We start from the raw sequence: 23,469 nt of genomic DNA on the forward strand, positions 1-23,469 counted from the left end.
GGAAAAACATCAACAAATGACACGTGTGTAACTTCCAGTTAAGGCTGATTTATGGTTCCGCGTTACACCAACGCAGAGCCTACGGCGTAAGGTACGCGGCGACGCGCACGTACGATGCGCGTCGCCGCGTACCCTACGCCGTCGATTTAACGCGGAACCATAATTCAGGCTTCATGCTGCTGGCTGACGCGCTCACAGGCTTGAATGAGCAGGAGGCTGGACGGGGGGGGGAGTTACTTTTAAGTGTGACTTTAGAATATAAAACAGGTAAAATACAAGAAAATATTGACGGTGGCCAAACTAATTGTAAACACAGGTCGCACACATGACGCTGGTGAGTTTCTGGTGCATGATGTGACGTTCTGAAGCTTAAATCTCCGTTTCCCTCCGTTTTCCTCCGTTTAGACGCAAACGTGAAAACGGAGTTTTTGAAAATCTCCACTTTGGCCGGAGTTTTCAGAAATGATCGTTTTTGGGGGCTTTGAGCTGCGTTTACGTGTAAACGAACGGCCAAAACGCATGAAAACGCCTCCGTTTTTGCCCCGTGTAAACGGGGCCTTAGTCTGTCTTCATTTTATTTTGAATGCAACACAAGAATTGGTAAATGCGCATGCATCACGTTGTCCAAAGTCATTTCATAAAACATGGAGAAAGCCTGTTTAACATCCAAAGACGGTTATCCTACTTTTATTTTTAAAAATCTCAAGCTGGCGTGTCTTTTAAATAATAATCATACTAAGGTTGTCCTTTGCTGTTTGCAACTCCAGCAGCTCCTGTATGTTTCCTTTCCAGGTGCTCATGCATCGCGGTTTTGCTACAAGCCAACAAAGTCTTACAATGTGTACAAAACCACTCTATCACCAGCTGCCCTAAAGTATTCCCAAAATTATGGTCTTTTTCTAGAAGTGGCCTACTCGATTCAGACTCACCGTCTGCTTCCATTTATTTGTATTAAAACAGGAGGATGCTCAGAACCAATGGTAAAAGAAGCTCAATGCAGGGAAGGGAAGAGAGGGGGTAGCCGATTTAACCAGCACACAGGGAAACTAGTGCAGTGGAACAGAATTACCTGAACGTATATATGTGTGATATGTTCACAAACGTGCTATAAACAAATATATCCTAGCCATTCGTTTTCTTTGGGAATAAATTACATGTTATGGAATGGGATTGTATGCAATATACTGAACATATGCACAACAATAATTCATTGAATATTTGCAGCCGAATCAGCTGCCAAGGCAAAGCAGCCTCCTCTTTTATTTTGAGTCATCTCGTAACAGAGGGTCTTTTTTACTCACCATTGTCAGGCTCCGACTTCCTGTCATGCTCAGTGTCAGTGAGAGAGAGGGCAGAGTTGGCCCGGCTTGTGAGACAGGAGCTCTGCTCAGACTTCAGGCCACGCATCCACATGTGCTGCAGGCCGTGAGCGGGAGACGGGTCCACCTCTGGCTCCGTGTCTACGTCTGAGCCCATGCCTAGAGAGTAGCTCTGGCTGTGGACATGGGCAGCCGGTCCGGAGCACAGCGCTTCCTCCTCTTCCTCCTGCTGCTGCTGCGTTTGCAGCTGTTGCTGCTGTTGGTGGATATGATAGTCTGGGCTCCGCATCTGCCCAGCCTTGCAGAAGTCCAAATCTAGAGGAACAGGAGAGACATGCCGATCATGTAGACACAAAGCTGTAAAGCCTTTAATAACAGCATGTTGTTTTTTTTCATTTGTTTAAGCAACTAAGCTGACCAGGTGTTTGTTTGAGATCGGGATTTACACGCCACACATTGAATCCATCCTAAATTATGTCAAAAGACAGGATATAATTTGAGCAAGCATTTATTAAAAGTTTTTCCATCACAAATATAAATCAAAATGCCAACCTCAATTTTTCTTAACCATTTGCAGTGAGGCTATATCCTGTTCTGGCTGCCTGATGTGTGTTATTGAGCTTGAGATGTATCGAACTGCTGCTCAAACAGAGCCCTGATCTCATCTATATTCTCCTTGGTGGGGTGAAGAGACCAGATAAAGATCAAACCTTATTAATATTGACTCAGACTGAGGGTAAAATTGAGCTTCATACGCTTTCAGGTATTAGAACAGCCTCCAATCCCAAGCATCAACCTGTTATCTGAGAACATCCGATATACTGTGTTAGTCCTCTGGTTACACTTCAATTCAATTCAATTCAATTGAGCTCTCCCATTTTTTTTTCTGTAGAGGCACTTGAGTAAATTTTCTCCCTCACTACCTGAATTTTCTGTTTAGAATATATAAGTGGAGGTGATGGAACTGATGTAATTTTGAAGAAAGCAAGTCATAAATTGAAATCTATACAGAGAGTAACCCATAAGGCTCAGGGAGAACTCAGAAAAGAAAGACTTCCTCTGCCTCTCACTTAGTGCAGTTAATATGTGTGTTAGGTCAGGCCCTTTGCACATGAACCACAGCATTTAAAATAAAGGCCACAGTCCCGTTGACCACTCCACCAACCAGCGATGGCTCCTGCTGTGTGTTTCTGATGGGGTCGAGACCAAGTGTAGCTCTCATACTGTTTTGAGAGAAAACCGGCCTAAGATTGGTCACCACTGGACACAACTGTTTTCCTCAAATTTGCTACAAAAGGGCAATTCAGGAACAAAATGGTGAAGAATTTCCCAGTAGTGACAACATGGATCATAGATCGACCACAAACAAGAAAGTCTTCACCATTTTGAAGGGAATCTATTCATAGTAGGACCAGATTTTAGGGAGTGATTAGAGACGTGATGGGGTTGTTTATCACTCTCTCTCCCCTCATGACAAATCATTTCTCGGTTTGAAGCCCAGCTGGAGAACTTCCTCTGTGGAAATTGTATTTTCTACCCGTGTCTCTGCATGGGTTTTCGTCCATGCAAAAGCATGCATGTTAGGTTCAATGGTGATAATTAATTGAATGTAGTTGTGAAATCCAGTGTACATGCTTGTTTGTCGTCTTTGTCTCTGTGGTGGACTGGCAACCTGTTCTGGTTGTGCCCCACCTCTCCAGCTGGGATGAATTCAAGCCCCAGTGATTTACTGAATTGTGGGAGAAATCATTCATTTGAATATCCTTTCTTTCTGTTTTAGTCAACTGCTCTTTGAACACTTCAGTAAAACCTATTTATGCATTAAACTACTTTCACTCAGTGTTGTAAATACAGGTTTAAGGCAATTCTCACAATAGTCTGGGTTATAATTTGAATCAGGGGCGTCACTAGGTTTTAAGGACAGGGGGGGGCTTAGCCCCCAAGATATGAGCGAACGTAGCACACGAGCACAAGCTTTTCCATGCAACAACACTGTCCTTATGTGTTTGTGCCATCTCATGCATGCCAAAGATGACTAAGGTTTTCTTCCAGTTCTTGCAACCACTACTTACCAAACTATAATGTTTGATGTTTTTGCCAAACACTCTGCATGGTTGACAGAATATTCTAACCAGTTGTGTTACAGGTCCATATTCAGTACTCGAGTTGTAAAAAAGAATCAGGGGGAATGGTGGATTTTATCATATGGGGACAGATAATTTGTGCTGATTACAAATAATATAATATATTACAAATAATAGCACTGACCGAAACACCTGCAGAAATACTGCAGGAATGACATAGCAGCAGTTAAATGCAGCCTTCTGTAAGCTTTAAATATCCACTGGGCTTACATCAAATACATCAAAACACAACAATAAAAAACACTTTTCTGAACTTATCAATATGACTCTGTCCTTCACAGGATAAGTAAAATGGATCACTGCAAAAACTCAAAATCTTAATAAGAATATTTGTCTTATTTCTAGTTAAAATGTCTCATTTTAGTAAAAAAAAATCATTACACTTAAAACAATATTCATCCCTGAAAAAAAAAAACAATTTTCACCTGTTTCAAGTAGATTTTCACTTGAAATAAGTAGAAAAATCTGCCAGTGGAACAAGATTTTTTTGCTTGTAATGAGAAGATAAATCTTGTCCCACTGGCAGATTTTCCTACTTATTTCAAGTGAAAATGTACCTGAAACAGGTGAAAATTGTCAAATAAGTTATTTTTCTGGCGTTGACTCTAAATGTTGAAATAGCAGTAAAACCACATTTGTTGATGAAATGACATAAGGGATGGAAAAGGGGGATGGCAGTTTTACAGGGGGGATGATTTTGACCGTTTTTATTTCGGGGGGGGATGCCATCCCCCCTCATCTCCAGTACTGACCATAGGGATGGAGGAGTGATTATTATTAGTGTATTATTATTATTTCCACTGATGAGAACCACACCTTGAATGAGATGAGTTCGATTTTTCAGAGCTAAAACTTGACAGAAATCAACATTATGCTAACAGTTTAACTTAGTGTGCTAGCCAGGTTTTTATTTATCAAAATGGGGAGCACCTGGTTCATTAATTACATGGGACTCTCTGCTGTTAGCTGGAGCTAACTAATTGTTACTACCAGCTGTGATGAAGACTGACAAACCTGCGTAAATCCATTTTGTCTGGCTGTGTGCAGCAGTAGCTAGTGTGTCCGTATGTGTAGATGCAGCGGAGTGTAAAGTGGTAGTGAAAACGTGGACTGGATTTTCAGTAATATGGGCGTTTTCTATGAAAAACTGGAACGGATTGGGTAACCAAGCACTGACGCTACCTTACTGTAGTGAATGGGACCAACAGATTTATGATCATATTTAAGTGAATAGTGACAGGTTTATATTATTATTTATTTAAAATAATATTCGTGCGTCTTTATATTGAATTGGTCTGCATTTTTTGTAAAAAAAAAAATGGAATAAAAAAAACAAAAAAAACCACCAAATTATTTAGGGGGCCTTAAGAATATTTTAGGGGGGCTTCAGCCCCCCTAAAATAGGCCTAACGACGCCACTGATTTGGATGTATCACAGTATGAATGCAATGAAAAAATGATCAATTCAAGGGACTGAAGAACATTCCAAATTCCAGTTTATGTTTATTCATCCAAAACTTTGACAAGTATGTCCCAAGTGTCCACATGACAAAATATAGATATGATGAACTTGTTAATTGTCTTTTTAGCAAGTGATTGTCAGATACATGGGCTGCTTTATAATGGGATGAGGGTTCACTGATAAAACAACTTGAGAGCGGCCCTTTGGAAAGAGGCATTTTTTACTGCATACTTTCATTTTTTAACAAATGTACCTAAATTTTGCTAACAAAATGTCTCATACACTGTATCTAATAGCCACTTGTATGTAGATGAGTGTGACATTTTGGAAAGATTTGCACATATAGTGGTTCTGAAGTTACATAAGAGCAAAATCCTAAACATTACAACGCTTTACTATTTGACTTGAAGGTGGACCAGAAATAGTTATTATGCTGAACTGAAGTGGACTAAAGAGACCATAAACTCTCAAGGAAAGTGTTTTGAATAAATGAGGTAAGATTCTGACCTCTTTGGCAGCGCACTTGGCCTTTTTTTTATTTTTGCACTTTAAAAAATATGCTATATAAATAAATTTGTCCCTTGTAGGCTTTTAGAAAAGAAATGAAATGTATAACTTGAAGCAGCACGTTGTTTCTAACGGGACATTGCCGAAGGCCTACTTAGGAAGAGTTTAGAGAAAATCAAGTGAATTCAAAATATACTTGCCAAGTGTCTTCTAAAGTCATAAAGAAACATTACTGAGAACGATGAAGCAAAAAAAAGACTATTGTTTATTTTTTCCTATACCTAAAGGGCATCTGTAGCTACCAGTGTGGGTCATGGATTGGTCTAAACATTACTCTTCATAGTAGCTTGGAAATGCGTCTATTTCAGATACAGAAATAAACACAATGCAACAGCAGGCGGTTTGTATCCAATGATTTGATGAATTCATCTTTCTTGTAACCCAGCAAATTCAGGAAAATATTGCTAGAAAGGAAAGTGATCTGTGTAACTTGATTACAGTTGTAAATAGTGCAATACTCCAGCGGCCACAAGAAACAAAAATACAAAAAAAGTGCCAATAATGTACAATCATAGACTCCAATCCCTAACCACATGAGTTAAAATAGTCTCCAGAATTAAAGGTTTATGTTTATTCATCCTCCACCCCTCCTTTAAATATAGACTTTTCCAGACAGCAAGATCCACATGCACATCGGTACCCTGCATGTTAAAAAAAAGAAAGGATTTCTAAACAGATACCCTGTGCATTCAAATTTGATACCAGAGTATACCGATACCAAGCCGTAGCATATACACACCAGTAGTCTTGATGCTCTTAGTGTCAAAGTTTTAATGACCATCTATTATTAGTGTCTTTATCAAGATACAGACAGAAAATGCAATAATAAGATTAGAGTCACACCATCAGTCAGCCAATTACTGGTCATCCTTTATAGTCAGCATCAGTCAAAGACAAACCTCTACTGGTTGACCTAAAAATAATATAAACCACACAATGCGCAGCACAAAATGAATCTAGAGACAATAATCAGTATATATATGTATGTATGTATGTATGTATGTATGTATGTATGTATGTATGTATATATATATATATATATATATATATATATATATATATATATATATATATACACTTAATCAGTATTATGATTTTAAAAAATTATCAGAATATGAATGGATATTGATGTATACTGTCCACATACATGTCCGAACAATCAATTTTCTAAGGAAATTATTTTTCAATAATTCCAAAATTGAGACCGTAATTTATGACTTTTCCAGCATGAGCTAATTAATTTATTCTGATAAATGAGCAGAGAAAAAAAAATGTGTTTGGCCAGTGCTTGTATCATGTGAAATGATCGTAGATGTGGATCTCACTGTCTGCTGGTTCATCTATAAACACTATCTCTGAAATGCAAACAGGCTTAGATGAAACAGGTGCAATGTAGAGAGAAGCAAAGGGGTGATGTGGGATTAAATGGAGAGAGAACAAATCGTAATATTAGAGGAAAATAACCAGCTGTAAGGGGGGGTGCATGGAAAGGAAGGGAGGAGAGCAAGATGTGTCGATTTAAAAGATGAAGGAAAATTTGAAAAACACGGGTGGGGAATTAGAGGAGAGACGAACTGGCTGATCTTTGTCAGGAACACCGTAATCCATTAAAAACGTCACTGGAGGCAATGTCCCCCCTTAACAGTTGGTAACTTAGATAGGGTAGACTATATATAACTCTGTTGCCCAAAGATGAACAGATGTGCCTTGCGAAACCGGCTGCCATCGACATTAAAAAGGCTGCTTTGGGGGTCTTCTGCACCTCACCATATGACACTGATGGCAGGGGATGTTGTTTGCTATGGAAACGGAAAGGCTGGGTAGCTTCTGAAAAGCCAGGAGTTCTGACTCCACATACTTGTGGAAGATACTGAAGCAAAATCACAGTGACTGATAGTCATTGATGAGCTGCTATATGGCAAACAGTATGACAAAATCCATTGCTAGTGGACCTCAAACCATGAAATCCTAGCAGTGGCCTGTTTGTCAGGAGTTGTGACTGTTATGAATGGCTAATCCTACTTGTTAGCATGGCGGGTAAGTCCTGCAGAGAGGCATGGGACTGAGGTAAGAGAGCACCTATTGATCACTGTGAGCCCTGCACAGCGGCATTCTCCTGATGAGGTGCTGTTTCTATCTTAACACCACACATGACCTGCATAAAGGCCATCCATCACAGCCCGCGTTGGCCCATTTCTCCTCCTGTCACTTGCAGGGAAGAATTTTTCAGTGCGTATGTGTCAACGCGTGTGTGTGTGTGTGTGTGCCTCTGACAGTTGGTGTCTATCTGCGAATGTGTGCGTGTAATGAAGGGTGGTGTTCTACCTCAGGTGAGTGCCAGGGAGATTTGGGGTTGACCTAGTTTAGCTGTGGGAAAGAAATATCACCTCTGTGGAGGAGAGGTAATTGGCTGCCTCCAACTGTCCCTCTTGTTCATTGTGGACTTTAATAGGTAATTCACATAGGTCCTTTTAAGGACTTCTGTCTGTGTTGCGAGTATGTGAGTGTGTCTATGCATGTGTGTCTTTTTGTGTGAGTGCAACTGTGTGTTGCATATTTTCAGGTGACTCAGACTGAGTTTGGTCTGATGGGATGACTGTTTACCTGGTTGGGGTTGACTGTAGTTGCTCTGTCTTTCACGGTGTGAGCCAAGAGTGAGGCGAAGCTCATGCGTGTAGTCAGGCAGGGTTTCACGTGACGTGTAGGAGCGGTGGTGAGTGCGACCGTCCTCACTCTCGTCAGATGAGCTGGTGTACGACATCTCCATCTCATGGCGTCCCTTTGACAACGGCTGGTAGGGTTTACTGTCCATCTCCTCCATGGCTTGTAGCACTCCTCTTAGTCACTCAGCAAAGCCAAAGCACAAAGCGCACAGTCTGGAAAAGCAGGGGACGTCCACGAGATGAAAAAGTAGTGGGAAAGATGGAGTGAGGCAGGGAGGAGAAAGGATGGGGCCGCAGGGGAAAATAGAGGGAAAAGGGGGATTGAAAAGACAAAGTGGAGGAGAAAAAATAGCACAAAAAGTCTGTTATTGAACACAGTGGAACAACATTCTAACATCTGCCCATTCCACTAACAGCAGGCATTCATAAACAGTATGTGGCTTTTTTTCATACTTCACACCAAAGGTTAGCTCCAAATCAATACACTCAGAAGGGACCGCAAAGGTAGCCATTATGTCCACGGGTTTTTTAGGAGAAATTGGCCCGTATCAAGCTCAGGAGTCCTCTGTCAGTTACAGTCACTGCATTCTCTATTAACTGTATGCTTTATCTCTCTTTTACGGGTACCCAATGACAAGCTACCGATAAATCAACAAATTCGTCACTGAGCACTACGTCTGTCACTGTCATTAAACACTCTGACTTGCCATCATTGCGAAGTGATGAAGAAAAGCTTTTTGACAACAGTCTTTGCAATGTCACTGCCCTCCCAAAAGGACGGATGATAAATCAGCTCTACTCTGCTTAGATTCACTTGTTCCTAACTTAAAACACCACATCAAAATCTACTTTGATAACGTCAGGCACCATAACACTTATACCACCATAACTAATGACTGATTGGGACAAGGATTAAAGCACAGAAGTGATTAGAAAATACTTCATTCATATTAGTTCTCTTTCACCGTGCCCTGCTCGAGGCCTTTCCAGCCTGTTTCCCGCAGATATAAAGCTTCTAAATGGAGCTTGAGAGGGTCATTGCTCATAGAGACAAAGTGGTATGGTATTGACCTCTTCAGGGAGTCCTGTAGTCCATATATCAAAGCCATTAGAGCGTGCCTGCTCAATACCTCAGAGATCTGCAGCACAGGGTGATCACCACTAGTCTGATACAAGTTTACAGCTGACCTTTCCACCACTGCAGTAATGCTTTTATTCCACCTGAAAGACTCCTTCCCGTGGCCTTGTGCTCACCCTCCTCATCCCCTGCGTGCATACACCTGCACACACTAGCAGACCGCCCACTGACCCTTTGACAGCAAACAGTCAGAAAATGGGCCAAGTCGTTCACATGTTCATCTCGCTCTCATCCCCCTGTGGCGATTATCTCTGGCACGAGTGATCTGTTAAAGCTCTGCACTGTTCTTTTACTTCACTATAGCACAAGAATTGTTTTAAAACATGCTGCCCTACTTTGTTTCCAATTATGTTTGCCATACACTGTAGTGTACAGTAAGCTCTGAGAACTCATACACTTGCGGTTCCAAGCAATCTCGATGCCTTTCATTTTGATTGGCAGGAGTTATTGCAAGGAATCAAAGCCTGCTATTATCTCAGCTGCCCTGTCAGAATGGGATTGACTGGTGTCACCTTCTCTCTGGCATGGCGAGGAGCAAGTATACATTACCCTGTGAGCTCCGAGCCTGCTGCAGGCACTGACTGCTATCTGTCGCTGCGGAGGCTCTCCGTCCTGTTTTATGTCTGCCACACTTTTAAACGCAATAATGAAAGCATGCAATTCAGCACAATAGTGTACTACTTCGCTCCCCCCATTGTGTGTGCACATACTGCATACAGGTAGTCTCATTTGCTTACATGTTGTCTGCTTGTTCATTGGTGTGTGCAAAATGAAAACAAAGCTCCCTGGATACATTTATTTTCCCCCTGGTTTACAGTCCCCTATTTTTCATACCAATCCACCACCACTGTCCCTCCTCCTTCTCACACATCCTCACTCCTCCTCCCATATCTCACACACTTTCTACCCTCCACCTCGTCCTCTGAGACGCCTGCATTTAGAGAAGTAAGCCTGCTAGCGGGGGTTATTCCTGCTAATTCTTGCCCGCAGTAGGGTGCCCATTAGGGGGCTTGATTCCTGGTTTTGATGTCAAAACCTGGAGGTTGTTTCCTAGAGCCAAGCTCACTTCAAACAAGACACATGGGCGTTCTCTAGGACAAGTCAGCGTGTGCCACCTGAGCACAATACCAGGATAGATTTGCAGCTGAGGAATAACCACCTTGGGGCATTAGGAGCACCAGAGCTTGACTGGCTTACTTTTTCATGGAAAACAAACAAACACGGCCCTGGAAAGATCTGAGGATTTCAAAAATAATTAACATTGTTCCAGAATAACATTTTAATTTGTGAATCCTCAAAACCTTTCTTCCAAGACGTGCATTATGTCCCTCATAATTTGTTATCTACTTGTAAAGCAGCACACTTCATGGGAAAGTGGCATGAGCCTCGGAGAAGCTGACCAAAAGAATAAATGCAAGTATTACTGCATTACGAAACCAGAGTAAAAGTGGCATCTTTAGAAAATGCATTTCAACACTCTGCTCTTGGAAACAAATAGCGTGGCTTATTTATGCTACAAATAAATTAATATTTAGTGCCTGCATATATCAGCAGGGTATGTACATGTTATTGTGTGATTTCATTCTTAACTCATTTGTAATCTATAATTCATCAGTACGTAATGAAATCTTCACCAGTCAGTTTAAAATTAATACAAAGTGACAACACTGAGTGCAACACATGCATCACATTACATAGTTATCCCCTTCCTCCCTTCATCCCCAACTTACCCTTTTCTCAAACCCTCTCTCTCTCTCTCTCACACACACACACACGCAACCATGTGGGAGTGATACACAGATGCAATATTATCTAATGGGAACCTTTACCCGCTTGACTCCCCCCTCCCACCTCCCCACTCCCCCGTCCCATCCATTTATTTATTTGAGCAGTGCAACCACAGACCAGGACACTATTTTTGCAAATCTGCTTAGAGAAGCAACGGGGGCTCACATACACAGTTGCTTTTAAACAGGATTTACACTCCAAGTCGTCACCATCGGGAGGGGAGGGGGAGGGGGGGTTGTGTTGTTGTCCACCGACAGCAGCACAAAAACACAACCAACATGACAGAGTTGCAGTTTCTAAAAGAAAAAAAAAAGGCAAGGACCATGAGGACAAGTCGAAACCAATTTCCACTTCCCAATCTCAAGTGATGGCGCTGAAATCATGATGAACAAGAGAGGAGAGCAAGCAGAATGAGAGAGAAAAGAAGGGCGAGGCAGAAAGAGGATTGGGGCCAGGCACAGGCAGAGAAATTGAGTTTCACATTGGTAAATAAATGAGGATGGGAAGAGCAGAGTGCCATCCAACAATATTAGCTCCTCAGATTATTGATACAGTATATTTCAAGGATTACAAATACATTTCCTCCATGCAGAGATGGTCTTATTTTCATAACAGCCTGGGGATCCCATTGAGTGCTGAGCTACTTTCTTTGTTAGCACTGGCCTTTACACTCTTCTTCGAAGCTTGTTTGCACAGAGATGGACCAATTCCAATCTCACTAAAAAGGCTGCGAAAACCAATGGAATGACGATAAGAAACCTTGTGAAAATATTCATACTATAGAGTAAAACCTACAGCAACAGATGTTCCTATAAGTCAAGTCATGCCCAGCCCTATTGGCAGTGGTGGACAGTAACGGAGTAAATTTACTTGAGTACTGTACTTAAGTACATATCCAGAGGATTTGTACTTTACTTGAGTATTAGATTTCTTTGGTACTTATTACTCTTACTTGAATACATTTCCAAGACAAATATTTTTACTTTTACTCGAGTAAATTTCTAGGAAGGCTGAAAAGTACTCGTTACTTTCAGGTTGTGTCCTATTGGACACAAGCTGTTTTTGTCAAAGGAGGAGACCTATCACAGTGCACGCTCTCCACTGGGATGTACGTAAAGCGGAAATACGTCAAGCCTCCTCAAAACGATACCGCCAAAGTAGCATGCGTTTGTCAAGACAGAGCCGCAACAAGTCAAGACTGCAGGTTTTATATAACATTGTGGTTCTAAAAGCAGCACATCAGTGCAGCTGGTTTCAAAGAGTTAATTCTCAGAAACAAGAGTTAAAAGATCCTTAAATTAATTTAGAAAAAATATAGTAATTTACTGATGTGGAAAAATAAGAAATTTACTCTTATTCTTACTCTTACTTTTACTTAAAATAAATTTAAAAGCATTTACTTTTGGATACTTAAGTACCTTTAAAAGCAAATACTTTTCTACTCTTACTAGAGTAATATTTTCACTGAGCTACTTTTACTTGTAACGGAGTAAATTTTGACCAGTAGTATTTGTACTCTTACTCAAGTACTGGGGTCGAGTATTCTGTCCACCTCTGCCTATTGGTGGCTGCAGGTTTTGATTTTGTCTCCCGCTACAATGGCTCATTCAGTTGAAGAAAAGCAAAGCCCAGTTTCTTGCTGCAAATGCAGATCCAGGCTACAGGTCCTGCGGGAGTAAACAGTGAGCTGTCAGAGAGAGCTGCCTCTCCTGGAGTGAGGGTGTGCACAGTCTGTGTGTGTGTGTGAGTGTGTGTTTCCGTGGTAATATGGGGTTCTCATCCACTCGTTAGCACCACCATGGCTCCTCAGGCATATGACAGGGACCAGTCTGATGAAAGGCCCTGAAGGACCCCACAGGACCCTGTTATACGTTGACCACCCGACACACAACAAAAACAGCACACTGCCTACTGGGACCCCCTCTACGCCCACCGAGAGGAGGGACGGCTGAATGGCGACCAAGGATAAAGAGAGTGATGGATAGATAATGAGAGATGGAGAGATTTCACTCTGAAAATGGGGGGAGCTGAAGGATAGAGATTGCCAAGTGAGACATGGAGCGATAGAGGGTTTTAATTAGTGGATAAGGGCTAGCTATCTGTGGGCGGCGGCAGCACTCTTGTCACGTAGTTGTGCTTTCATAGCTGACCAAGCCTGAAATCTCTCGCCGCTAATGCCGAGTTTACCAGCAGAACACGTAGCGTAGCGTGTACCCACACACACTCAAACACACAAGGCTGAAACTCCCCACATATACAGTTTCCTGGTGAGGTTTCAAAGTCTAAACACATAGTGACAATCAGCCACAGACGGACACACAGGCAGTGCCCTTGCAGCCTACACATACTTATAGCATTTCACAGTTACTGACAAACAACACACTTGAACACCCACACACCACAGAGAATCAACACAGTCTTTACTGGCCCTTTCAGTGAAGACAATATTGTGTGACCCCTTACTTGCTGTTTTTCTGTCCCCCCCCCCCCACCCCCCACCCCCACCTCAATGCACTACATCCCATCATTATTTCACTCACAGTAGCACCTAAGGTTAATGCGTACGAACAGCGTGAATCACACCAGTTACACAGTAGCTCAGCAAGCCTCCTTGTTTCCCCGGTAAATTTCAAATGAGAGAATAGCAGCACAAAACAAAGTATGAGCGTGAGTTAGGGCTGGGCAATATATCGAGATTTTAATATATATCGATATATTTTCAAACACGATATGGTACGAGACAATATCGTTTATATCGATTTAAAAAAAAAATAAAAATCTTTTTTTTTTTTACATTTTTTTTTTAATGATTTTGATATAGCTTATTTTGTGACACATTGACTTGAATGTTTTATTTGAGATTTGCACAAATATTTTGTTATTTACACAACTGTCAACCTCAGTGGAAAAGTCTGCCTGTTACTGTCTGCATTGTATTAATTGCACAGTGTATTTTAATTTAAATGTTATGCAAGAAAGGGATATTTGTTTTATTTTATTCAAGAAGCATTTTTATTCTATATATGCAGGCAGTTTATTTTTATTTCATTTGTTTTATACATTTTGATATTGTGCAGACCTCTGTTAATAAATTTACCTGTGTGACATTTGGCACGAGGCTTTGTATTAAAACTGACTGTTTTTTTAAGGGTTTGCCTCAGAAAAAGATGAAGCTAACAGAGATGCTATGCTATAATGCTTTGGGGGAAACCCCAATTAAGGCACAGAAAAAATATCGAGATATATATCGAGTATCGCCATTCAGCTAGAAAATATCGAGATATGACTTTTGGTCCATATCGCCCAGCCCTAGCGTGAGTGGTCACTAAACAGATCAGCTCCTGTCAGGAGCTGTCAGAGGTTGGGAGGACATCCTGGAACATTTGACTATTTGTTGTGGTCATGGCTCAAATCCTGCATCAGCACTGTATGCCTGAGCAGTGTGGAGAAATCCATAAGGTCCTACACAATTGATGCCCTCTGAATGTGGCCTAGAGGAGTAGCTAAGCTTCAACTTTTCAAAGGCCCTTTTTATGTCTCAGCTGCAGTTAAAACTTTTTTCTCTCTTTTAGATCTTGACTGTGCTACAGCCCTTTTCCCACTGCTTCTTAGCAGACAACCACTTTCTATTCATGATATCCACCTCTGCTCCTCTCTGATCTAAAGCCCTCTGCTTATTCCCCGGAAGACTGAGGAACAAACAAAAATGCTGGAAAATTATGGCAATGTGCAACAACAAACCTGACCTGTATGCACACTCACATATACGGGATGAGACAAGAGGCGTTTCCCTACAATTAAAAACATGTAGACCAAGAGACACCGCCCTCAAATCACTTAATCAATATCCTTGACAACCCAAAGCCTCATTCAACACGTCTGATATTCCTCCTCTCTCACAAGATAAATACATGTCTCCGTCCTCCTACCAGCACTAAAAGGCTGCTCACCCTAACTAGCTTTGCAAATAAAGCTTAACACCATGAGTAATAACCTCCTAAGCTCTCTGCATCAGCCACCTCTTGGTAAAAAGCCTCTTTCAATAATGCATTTGACCACTAAAACCTCAAACACCCAAAGCAAGGCACAGTGGCAACATCGCACATGCAAAATTAATTGATAAATCAATTGCCATTGACTCGAGAAATTGGATTTGGCGATTAACGATTTAGATGGTATTTCCTGCGCATCTTCCTTTATGAAGTTGTTGATTACAGCAAAATGAGTGAGGAAAAAAAACATTACTACTACAGAGGAGTGGCTGAAAAGATTTAGAAGGAGCTGTTGAGCTGCATGGCAGATTGATTTCTGGATACAAAGTGGGCTAATCTTCCATCTTCGCCATTACAATGAGAAGCTTGTCATCTTCAAAAACCAAACAGCGTTTTATGTCAGAGGAGAGGGAGGGGGGTTTGTGATGTTGCAAATCCAGGAGTCCAGAGGGCCCCCGCGGATACTCCTGCTCCTCAGATCTGCTCTCAGCCCTCACCTTCTCTCTGATTGTGCCGGCTGCATGCCGGCTAAGGGAACAGACAGCATTCAGCAGACGTGCGCTGGAAGATACACCAGCATCGCAAGGTGAAAGCACACCGTCCTCGCCGTACCATGCCCCTTTGAGAACTGATGAGATGGAGATGTGTGGGTGCTGAACATATTCCATTCATGTGCCTTTTTAGATTACATAAACACACAAATGCAGCTCAAGGTTGTGGCATGCAATTTAATCATACTGTCTGATAGGATATTCAGAGTTTTACCAGGAATAAATGTTGGGCTGTTAGAAAATCCAAGAAAAAGCTTTTACCAGATGTGAATCGGTGTAAAAGAAGAAACTGCCATACATTTCAGATACTGTAAGATTCAAATCAATACTACATCTTCTAAAATGTATTTGCAGTTAGGAAATGGCAGGGAATCATTTTAAACACTTTTCTCTTCAACATCTTATATCTTGCTTTGTTTTTCCATTTACCCTGCATCTCATTTTCTGCAGCATCCTTTTCCCTCTCAAAATTTGCTAGGCAAAACTGCAGTTCCTTTGGAAATTTGCATTTCTCATTTCGTTCCTTGTCGGATGAATCATTGTGTCTTTCAAGTCCATTAAAGATAACAAAGTACGAATTCCTCCAAACAATTCCCCTTTCAAGCACGCCGTGTAGGTGTAGGATGACATACAGTGCATGTTGCAAAGTTTGGCATTTCAGGATTGTTACATCTGGAGATGACGTGTATTAGGTCCGCTTTACTTGAAAAACAGTTTCACCGTGCTGCCATGGGTTTTGGGAGGATTTAAGATATTGGATTTTTCTTTTCTTACATCAATTTTCTTTCTCTGTGTTGTTTGGCATGCTATCCTGGCTGGCAATCAGCAGAGAATATGTGTCTCAGCAGTAAGAAGTCAATTTGGCCGATGGTTCACGCACTTGAAACACATCCCAGAGTTCATGGTGGATCAAGACTCATTCTGAAATTAATCCTAAACAACAGAACACCTCCCCTTGCAATACAGCAGAAAAACATTGTAAACTTGTTGCCATTTACTGTACTGCATTGGCTTCCAGCAGAGAAGCATCAACAACCATTTTGGAGCAATTCATCTTTTCCAAGAGTAAATAATTCATGATCATAGAAAGTAGAGCTATGAATATTACTGATGATACACAAGAGGCTATTTACCACTCAGCAGGAAATGGATGAACTCATTCAGTGAGGAGATCTACGGTGTAACATCAGTGTGCTTTGTGTTGCTAAATAAATTATTTCATACCCATGCAACAAACCTACAGATGCAACTTATTCACATCGGGATATTAATCAAGGTCTTAGTGCACAAACGTAGGTGTAAGATGCATTGTTGATGCTTTGCTGTGTGCTAATACGTAGTGGTTGTCTTGTCAGCTGATCAACAACTCTGCTACAGTAAAGAAAGTTAAGGTGTTTAATTAACACTTTTGGCTGAATATGTGAATATTTGACAGACACGATTTTGATTTATTTCACGTATTGACTGAGCCTGCAGATGAAACGCTGCTCCAGCCTTCACCTTGCAAAGGGTGACAAGCGCCACATAGCTTTTCTCCGTTGCATCAACCAAAGCAGGATAAAATACGATGGATTTGAAAGTTATTATTTTCACACTAACAACAAAGGTGTACACTTTGAAGTAAAGGACAATTTATGTTGGAAAGGAATTGGGGAAGAAACAAAAATTGATTTTTATTCCTACAAAGTTGTCCACTGACTCGATTAATAAAAATTTCATGGTGAGAAATGTGTCAATGTAGAAGTGTGTGTGTGTGTGTGTGTGTGTGTGTGTGTGTGTGTGTGTGTGTGTGTGTGTGTGTGTGTGTGTGTGTGTGTGTGTGTGTGTGTGTGTGTGTGTGTGGCATAGTGGAATGTGTGTGTCTGTATTTTTCTTTTTTTTTTAGTCACTATTCAGTCATATCCAGCAGAGAGTAATAATTTCTAATAAAAAATGATTACAGAGGAAGTACAGAAAGTAAAACACCCTACAATGATTTCATAAATAGAAATCGTTGTTTTTAAAATAATTTAATTGATGTATAATTGATAAACCGAAGGCTTCTAAATTGTTCATATTATTTTTACTATCATTTGTATTATTATTATTATTATTATTATTATTATTATTATTATTATTATTATTAGCTGGATTTAATCTCTGAAGTAATGCTTTGTATGGCTTTGGAAATTTGAAGAGATCACTTTAGATTCAGAAAATATTATTTTGTAAATTTTGAATGAAACAGATAAATCATTAATATTTTTTTTTTTTTTTTAAAGGCCATTCACTTAAATCCACAACATTCTGATATGTCTGACACTTTTATCTAGGTGTGTTCCATTAACACACCTCTTCACACATAAGACACACTCACTCACTCTTGACAAATTAATCACATATTGTAAGGAGAGACGGAGTGGGTTTGACCAAAAAGCCTCTCACCGCTCTGATCCTTCAGTCTTCACACTGGAATTGTAAAGGAGGGAGGCCAGTTTGAAGGTGGGGGAGTGTAAAGGGAGGCTGTGATTGCATTTCCACAATGTAAAAATCTCCCATAACACCCGCCAGTTATTTAACTGTATATAGCTCCTGACTCTTGCCTGTAGCCCAGAAAAGAGGAAAACACAGCATAAAGGGCTGCTGATGCCAGCTGAGACACAGCCGGATACTTAAAGGAAGACTGCCTCGGGCTTACATGCACACGGGCGTACATGTGTGTGTGCTTGTTACTGCGTGTTTGCAGCAGTAGCAGCTGAAGATGAATTTGGTTTTGATAGCATTGCTCTGCCTTTCCATGATGCTGTTGTTCCAACATAAAAATAAACACAGACGTGCTCAAAGAGAGAGGACAGATGACACAAGCAATGTTTCCAAAAATCAAGGCCTCTTGATACATATACACATACATATATATATATATATATATATATATATATATATATATATATATATATATATATATGTGTGTACATATATGTGTACATATATGATAATGATATCAAGCAAAAGGGTGGTGCTCCACTGACATGTAACCTTGATGATAAAAACATATGATATTTACTGCAAAATATTCCTGACATCTTGAAAAAAGTAATATGCCAACAAAAGAGTAGATTTTTATTTTTTTCCAAACCTTCCTATATGATTTGCTGCTACTCAGTCTTAACAGCCACAGTTTAACCAAAACTTTTTATGTACACTGCTTATTATAGGGAAATGTCTAAAATGATCTATAATGCTATATTGTCCTTAGTGTGTGCACACGCACTAGGCCTTACTGCTATACGGAATTTTAAAGGGCAATTTGACAATATCACACCTTTATTTCACTGTGGTGGCAATTTAGTTACTGCTGGGGCCAACCACGGCTGCGACGGTAAAAAGAAATGGCAATTAGCACTGCAGGATTTTCTGAACAGTTCTTTTTGAGGAAGGCGTATCATTGCAGTGCAAGGTCTGAAGTTGCACAGTGGTTACGTCTCAAAGTGGCTGAGAGTGTGTTTGTGTCTGCAACGGTGGCCCTGCACTTTGATTATCTGAGTGCTTTTACTTTGAAATTATCAGCAGGATGGCACACACCAGCCAGCATTTTATGCTTTTTCAGCAATTACTGTACATTCATACCATATGATGGACATTCAGTGAAGGGGTGGGGGGAAATTGGTGGGGTGTTAAAATCTCCAACTGGGGCTCATATTGGCAGCCAGCTCAAACTCTGACTAAGGCACTAAATACTGTACTCTACTCTACAAACCGGCTCGGACGCCGTTCACAGAGTCCTTTCACTAATTCATGACCCAAATTTTGTTAAGGAAATTCACTTTTGCAGGGAACTTGTGGGTCAGAAGGGAAGCGTGTGAGCGAATCCATTGGAGAGAAGAACATTACAGAGCCAGAGGCTGCTGCATTCCTGGAATGAAAATTCATAAATAATGCAGGGTTGGATAACAAAAAGAACTCCCCCACTGTCTCGCAAGGCTATGCACTATCCAAAGGCCATGCAATATCACTCAAATCTCAGAAAAATACAAATTATCTGAGGTAAACCATGTTTTTTTTATTTTATTTTTTATCTCAGGACAATGGGATCCACTGACAGCTGAGGCAAAGTGCCAGTATTTCTAACCATTGGCACTCTGGACTTAAATTGTCAGATAGTTGCAGTGAAATAATGACGTGACTCCAAGCCAAGGAGCTGAACAGCTACTTTGGATCTCCAAAACGCCATATGCAATCCCTGGTTAACAACAACAATGCTGAACGTTAAAAAGTAAGCGTGCAACAACTGAAAGGGATAATTAGACAGCGACAACCGCTGACCGCCAACTGCTCCGGCTGAGGGGGAAACCAGAGAGTTGGCACACCTTAGGATGTAAAATCCTGAATATGTCACTGACTGATTAGTCCTGCGGTTTAGTTGGCTGACTGACAGAAATTCCTTATCAGTGGCATGTGGTATAATTGCTGAAGTGACATTTCAATTCAAAGGCTTGTCTTCTAATTGTGAAGGCGTTGCCGTAATGTGTGTGCCATTTAAAATATGCACTTAATCACTGTGCGGCAACCCTGCAGGGCCTGAAAAGCCAGCTTAAACACACTCTTTGCCCTACAAGAGACTGACAGGCCCCGTGCCACAACACACAGCCCAACAACACAGCACAGTGCTGTGGGAGACATAAATACAGAGCTACGATGATAAACCCCCCCAGGTGCCATACATCTAAATCATCTCCCTATTCAGTAAGCGTATGTCGGTGTAACTGTGCCTGCATAGGTAAAAACCCAGAAGGAAAGAATGTGTGTATTAGCTATCCTCCTGCACAGATGCGTTCTATTAATCACAAAGAGCTAAGACAGACTGCACAGTTTTTGTCCTGTCTATCAATGATGCTTGAGGACAAGAAGAATTAGGCCCCGTTCCCCCATCAGTGGGAGCTACGTCTGGTTGGACGGTGACACACGGTGCCATGCTGACGCAAAAAACTACATTAAAGACTTTCTTGTAGTTAAAGTGTTTTTTTTCCTTGTTTGTTTGCTTGTTGTTTTGTTTTTGTATTGTTTTTCTGTCTTCAGATCTTATAAGATAAACCACAGGTATGTTTGATCTCAACACCGCGTTTCTCAGAAAGATTCAACAGTAGCTGGAGGAGAAGCAGTGCATCACATCCGTGCAGTAGTCAAATAGTCTGTAATTATAATGCATTTGCATTTCAAATTAAATAGCAAGAGGTGGCTTCTTTGTGTATTTGTTTGTTATACAAGGCAATAGCTACTAACGAACCTTGCAGAATGGTTAAATAATAGCTGTAGAGTATATTTTGAGAATTGCTGAGAAATTTTCATTGATTATTTATATGGTTTTTGCGATTATACTTTTCTCATGTATTACTTATTTATTTTAGAATTTGCCTTTAGTGGTTTACTCCAAGCAATTATTTATAATCTAGCATGAAGGAGAGTAGTGAGGAGGTCTAATTCAAATCCATTAGAGCATATCCATCCTCCTGCAATTTGTGCTGCCTTCACAATAATTATGATTTATCAAAATGCATTTGCTTTTAATTATTTGCCCTCGCACATTTCGAACTGCGCCTATGTAAAGGATAAATATCACGCAATTCAATAATTCAAACAGCTTATCCAGCAGCAGCAGTCAGTGAGTCAGAACGGCTGAAGTTGGGCTATTAAATGCAGAAATACACATCCAGCTCGCGGTGCTAACATGTGTCTGTTGGAGCTGCACCGGTGTGTGCACGTCCACTCCCGGCCGAGCGAGCAGCTGCTGCTGGAGGACAGCAGGCATGCGTCAGAGACATGATGGGACCCCTTCGGATCTCACTTTAGATGGAGATGAAGTGGACGAGCCCGAAGTGGAGCAAAACAACTCAAGGCTGCAGGCTTTGCATGAGGCAAGACGACACTTGATGCAGGCACACATGGAGCAGGCAGCCCGCCGCTCCGCACCGCATCCGACCTGTCACCGCGCACGCTGGCTGTCACATGTTGGCTGGTGGGAACAAAGTCAGTCTGCATCCCCGCACTTCAAACGAGCCAAACTGATTTCACCCCAAAAAAAAAAAGAAAAACACAAAAAAGAGGGGCACCATACACACACACACACGTCTCCCTCCCTTCCATCTCTCTCACACACACATGCACGCATGCACACACTGGTCATAGTAGCGCACAGCACACGGAACAGCTGATAATAACCATTCCTCGTGAACTCGTGTTGTCTCAGCCTCCGAGCATCGCTCAGCCGAGCATCGCTGCAGCCGAATGAGCCCCGAATGAGCCCCGAAAAGGCCAGAACTAAACGCGCTGCTCACCTTTCCGACGTAGAGCCATTCCTTTAGTCCGATTCTACGCCGTACGCAGCCCCGCAAACGCCGAAGACTAGTAGCAATTCCCGTGGCAGCAGTCAAGACTTGGAAAAAAAAAAAAAAAAAACGTGGACGAGACCGCGCTCCGTGGGGTCTGGAGTCAGGCTGGTGCTGATGCTGAGGATGCTGAGGATGCTCGCTCTCGAATGCCGATAGAGGACGACGGAAGGATTTGCGCGGAGAGGAAGGGGATCTCCTTGCAGGGGCTGTACGCGAGCCAGGTCCGCTGCTCTGCGTGTGTATTTGTGTGTGTAAGAGAGAGAGAGAGAGAGAGAGCGTGTGTGTGGTTGTGTGTGTGTGTGTGACAGGGAGCCCAGCGCGGTGCGTTTAGCCGCAGTTGAACCCGATGAGGCTGACGGGTGATGCTGTAGCTGGTGAGGCTCGGTGTTGCTGTAACAGTATCCCTGGATCGTACCACCGCACCGCAGGAGGAGGGGGTGTGGCACAGACACAGGCACAGACCGACCACAGACACACAAACACTCGCTCACAGGCGTCAGGAGGTCGTCTGGATCGAGTTGGACTCAAGCCTGAATTATGGTTCCGCGTTAAACCGACGCGTAGATTACGCCGTAGGGTTACGGCGTAGCCTGCGGCGACGCGCGCCGTACGTTGAGCGTCGCCGCGTACCCTACGCCGTAGGCTCTGCGTCGGTGTAACGCGGGACCATAAATCAGCCTTCATTCAGGTGTTGCCATATGGCCGCTCCGTGGTCCGGTGCCGGAGTGCTGACTCATTAATACACAACCATAAAGTTTGCTGCTTCTGCCCTGAGGCGCTGCAAAAGCACACACTTAAAAACGATAAAACCAAAAGAACATGACCATCTTATAAATAATGCTAATAACAATAATGAATATCATTTAAGCGTTAATACCATTCAACAGAAGGATGGGATGAGACTAATTTATGGCTTCAGTGGGCCACCAGTGTGATTGCATCTAGCATCATCTCATAAGATCTGCTTTTTCTTGCTAAATGAGCCACCTAATGATTCTGACCTGCTCTATGTTGAATGCACTGGTGATAGTTATTTCCAGTCAGTCTGGCACAAACAACTTGTGAATGTGAATGACAGGGGTTTTAATGATGCAGTTTATTATTTCCCCAAAGCACTGCACGCACGGGGCTACAAACAACCATTCTGACAGCTGCTTCAGTCTATGCCTTTCAGCACGTCTCCCTGTAGCTAAAGCAACAAAGCAGTATGCTTCTTTTTTTTTATCTCCAGTGGCTTTTGGCACATTCTCTTCTCTCAGTTTTATCATTGTTTTTGTGAAGGCCTCGAGTCCAGTGCTTTCATGCAGAGAATCACGTGATCTCAGCACAGAAACGAAGAAAGATTTCCAAGTCCAAGTGTGTGTGTGATAAAATTACTCCTCTGTTGTGAAGAGATTAGCAGTGTCCTCACCATCTAGGCAGCGGTTGGAGAAATATTCAGATCCAATTCTTCATCCGCTGTCCACCTTTGTTCCTTACT

The 23,469-nt window shown here is 41.8% G+C and overlaps 1 protein-coding gene across 2 annotated transcripts in view; it reads right to left on the reverse strand.

Annotated features, from left to right (window-relative positions):
- The window catches only part of tenm1 (teneurin transmembrane protein 1), a 203,763-nt gene extending 181,478 nt beyond the window's left edge, over positions 1–22,285 (reverse strand). For both annotated transcript variants that reach the window (XM_061725764.1, XM_061725763.1), the window contains exons 1-3: positions 21,936–22,285; positions 8,097–8,368; positions 1,302–1,634 (exon numbers count right to left, since the gene is read on the reverse strand). In XM_061725764.1, the coding sequence (XP_061581748.1) occupies positions 1,302–1,634; positions 8,097–8,313 (550 nt within the window). In that variant the 5' untranslated portion in view covers positions 8,314–8,368; positions 21,936–22,285. The remainder of the gene's footprint in view (positions 1–1,301; positions 1,635–8,096; positions 8,369–21,935) is intronic.
- Positions 22,286–23,469: the final 1,184 nt, after the last annotated feature.

This window comes from Cololabis saira, chromosome 7 (assembly GCF_033807715.1).
Source record: "Cololabis saira isolate AMF1-May2022 chromosome 7, fColSai1.1, whole genome shotgun sequence".
NCBI classification, from domain to species: domain Eukaryota; kingdom Metazoa; phylum Chordata; class Actinopteri; order Beloniformes; family Belonidae; genus Cololabis; species Cololabis saira.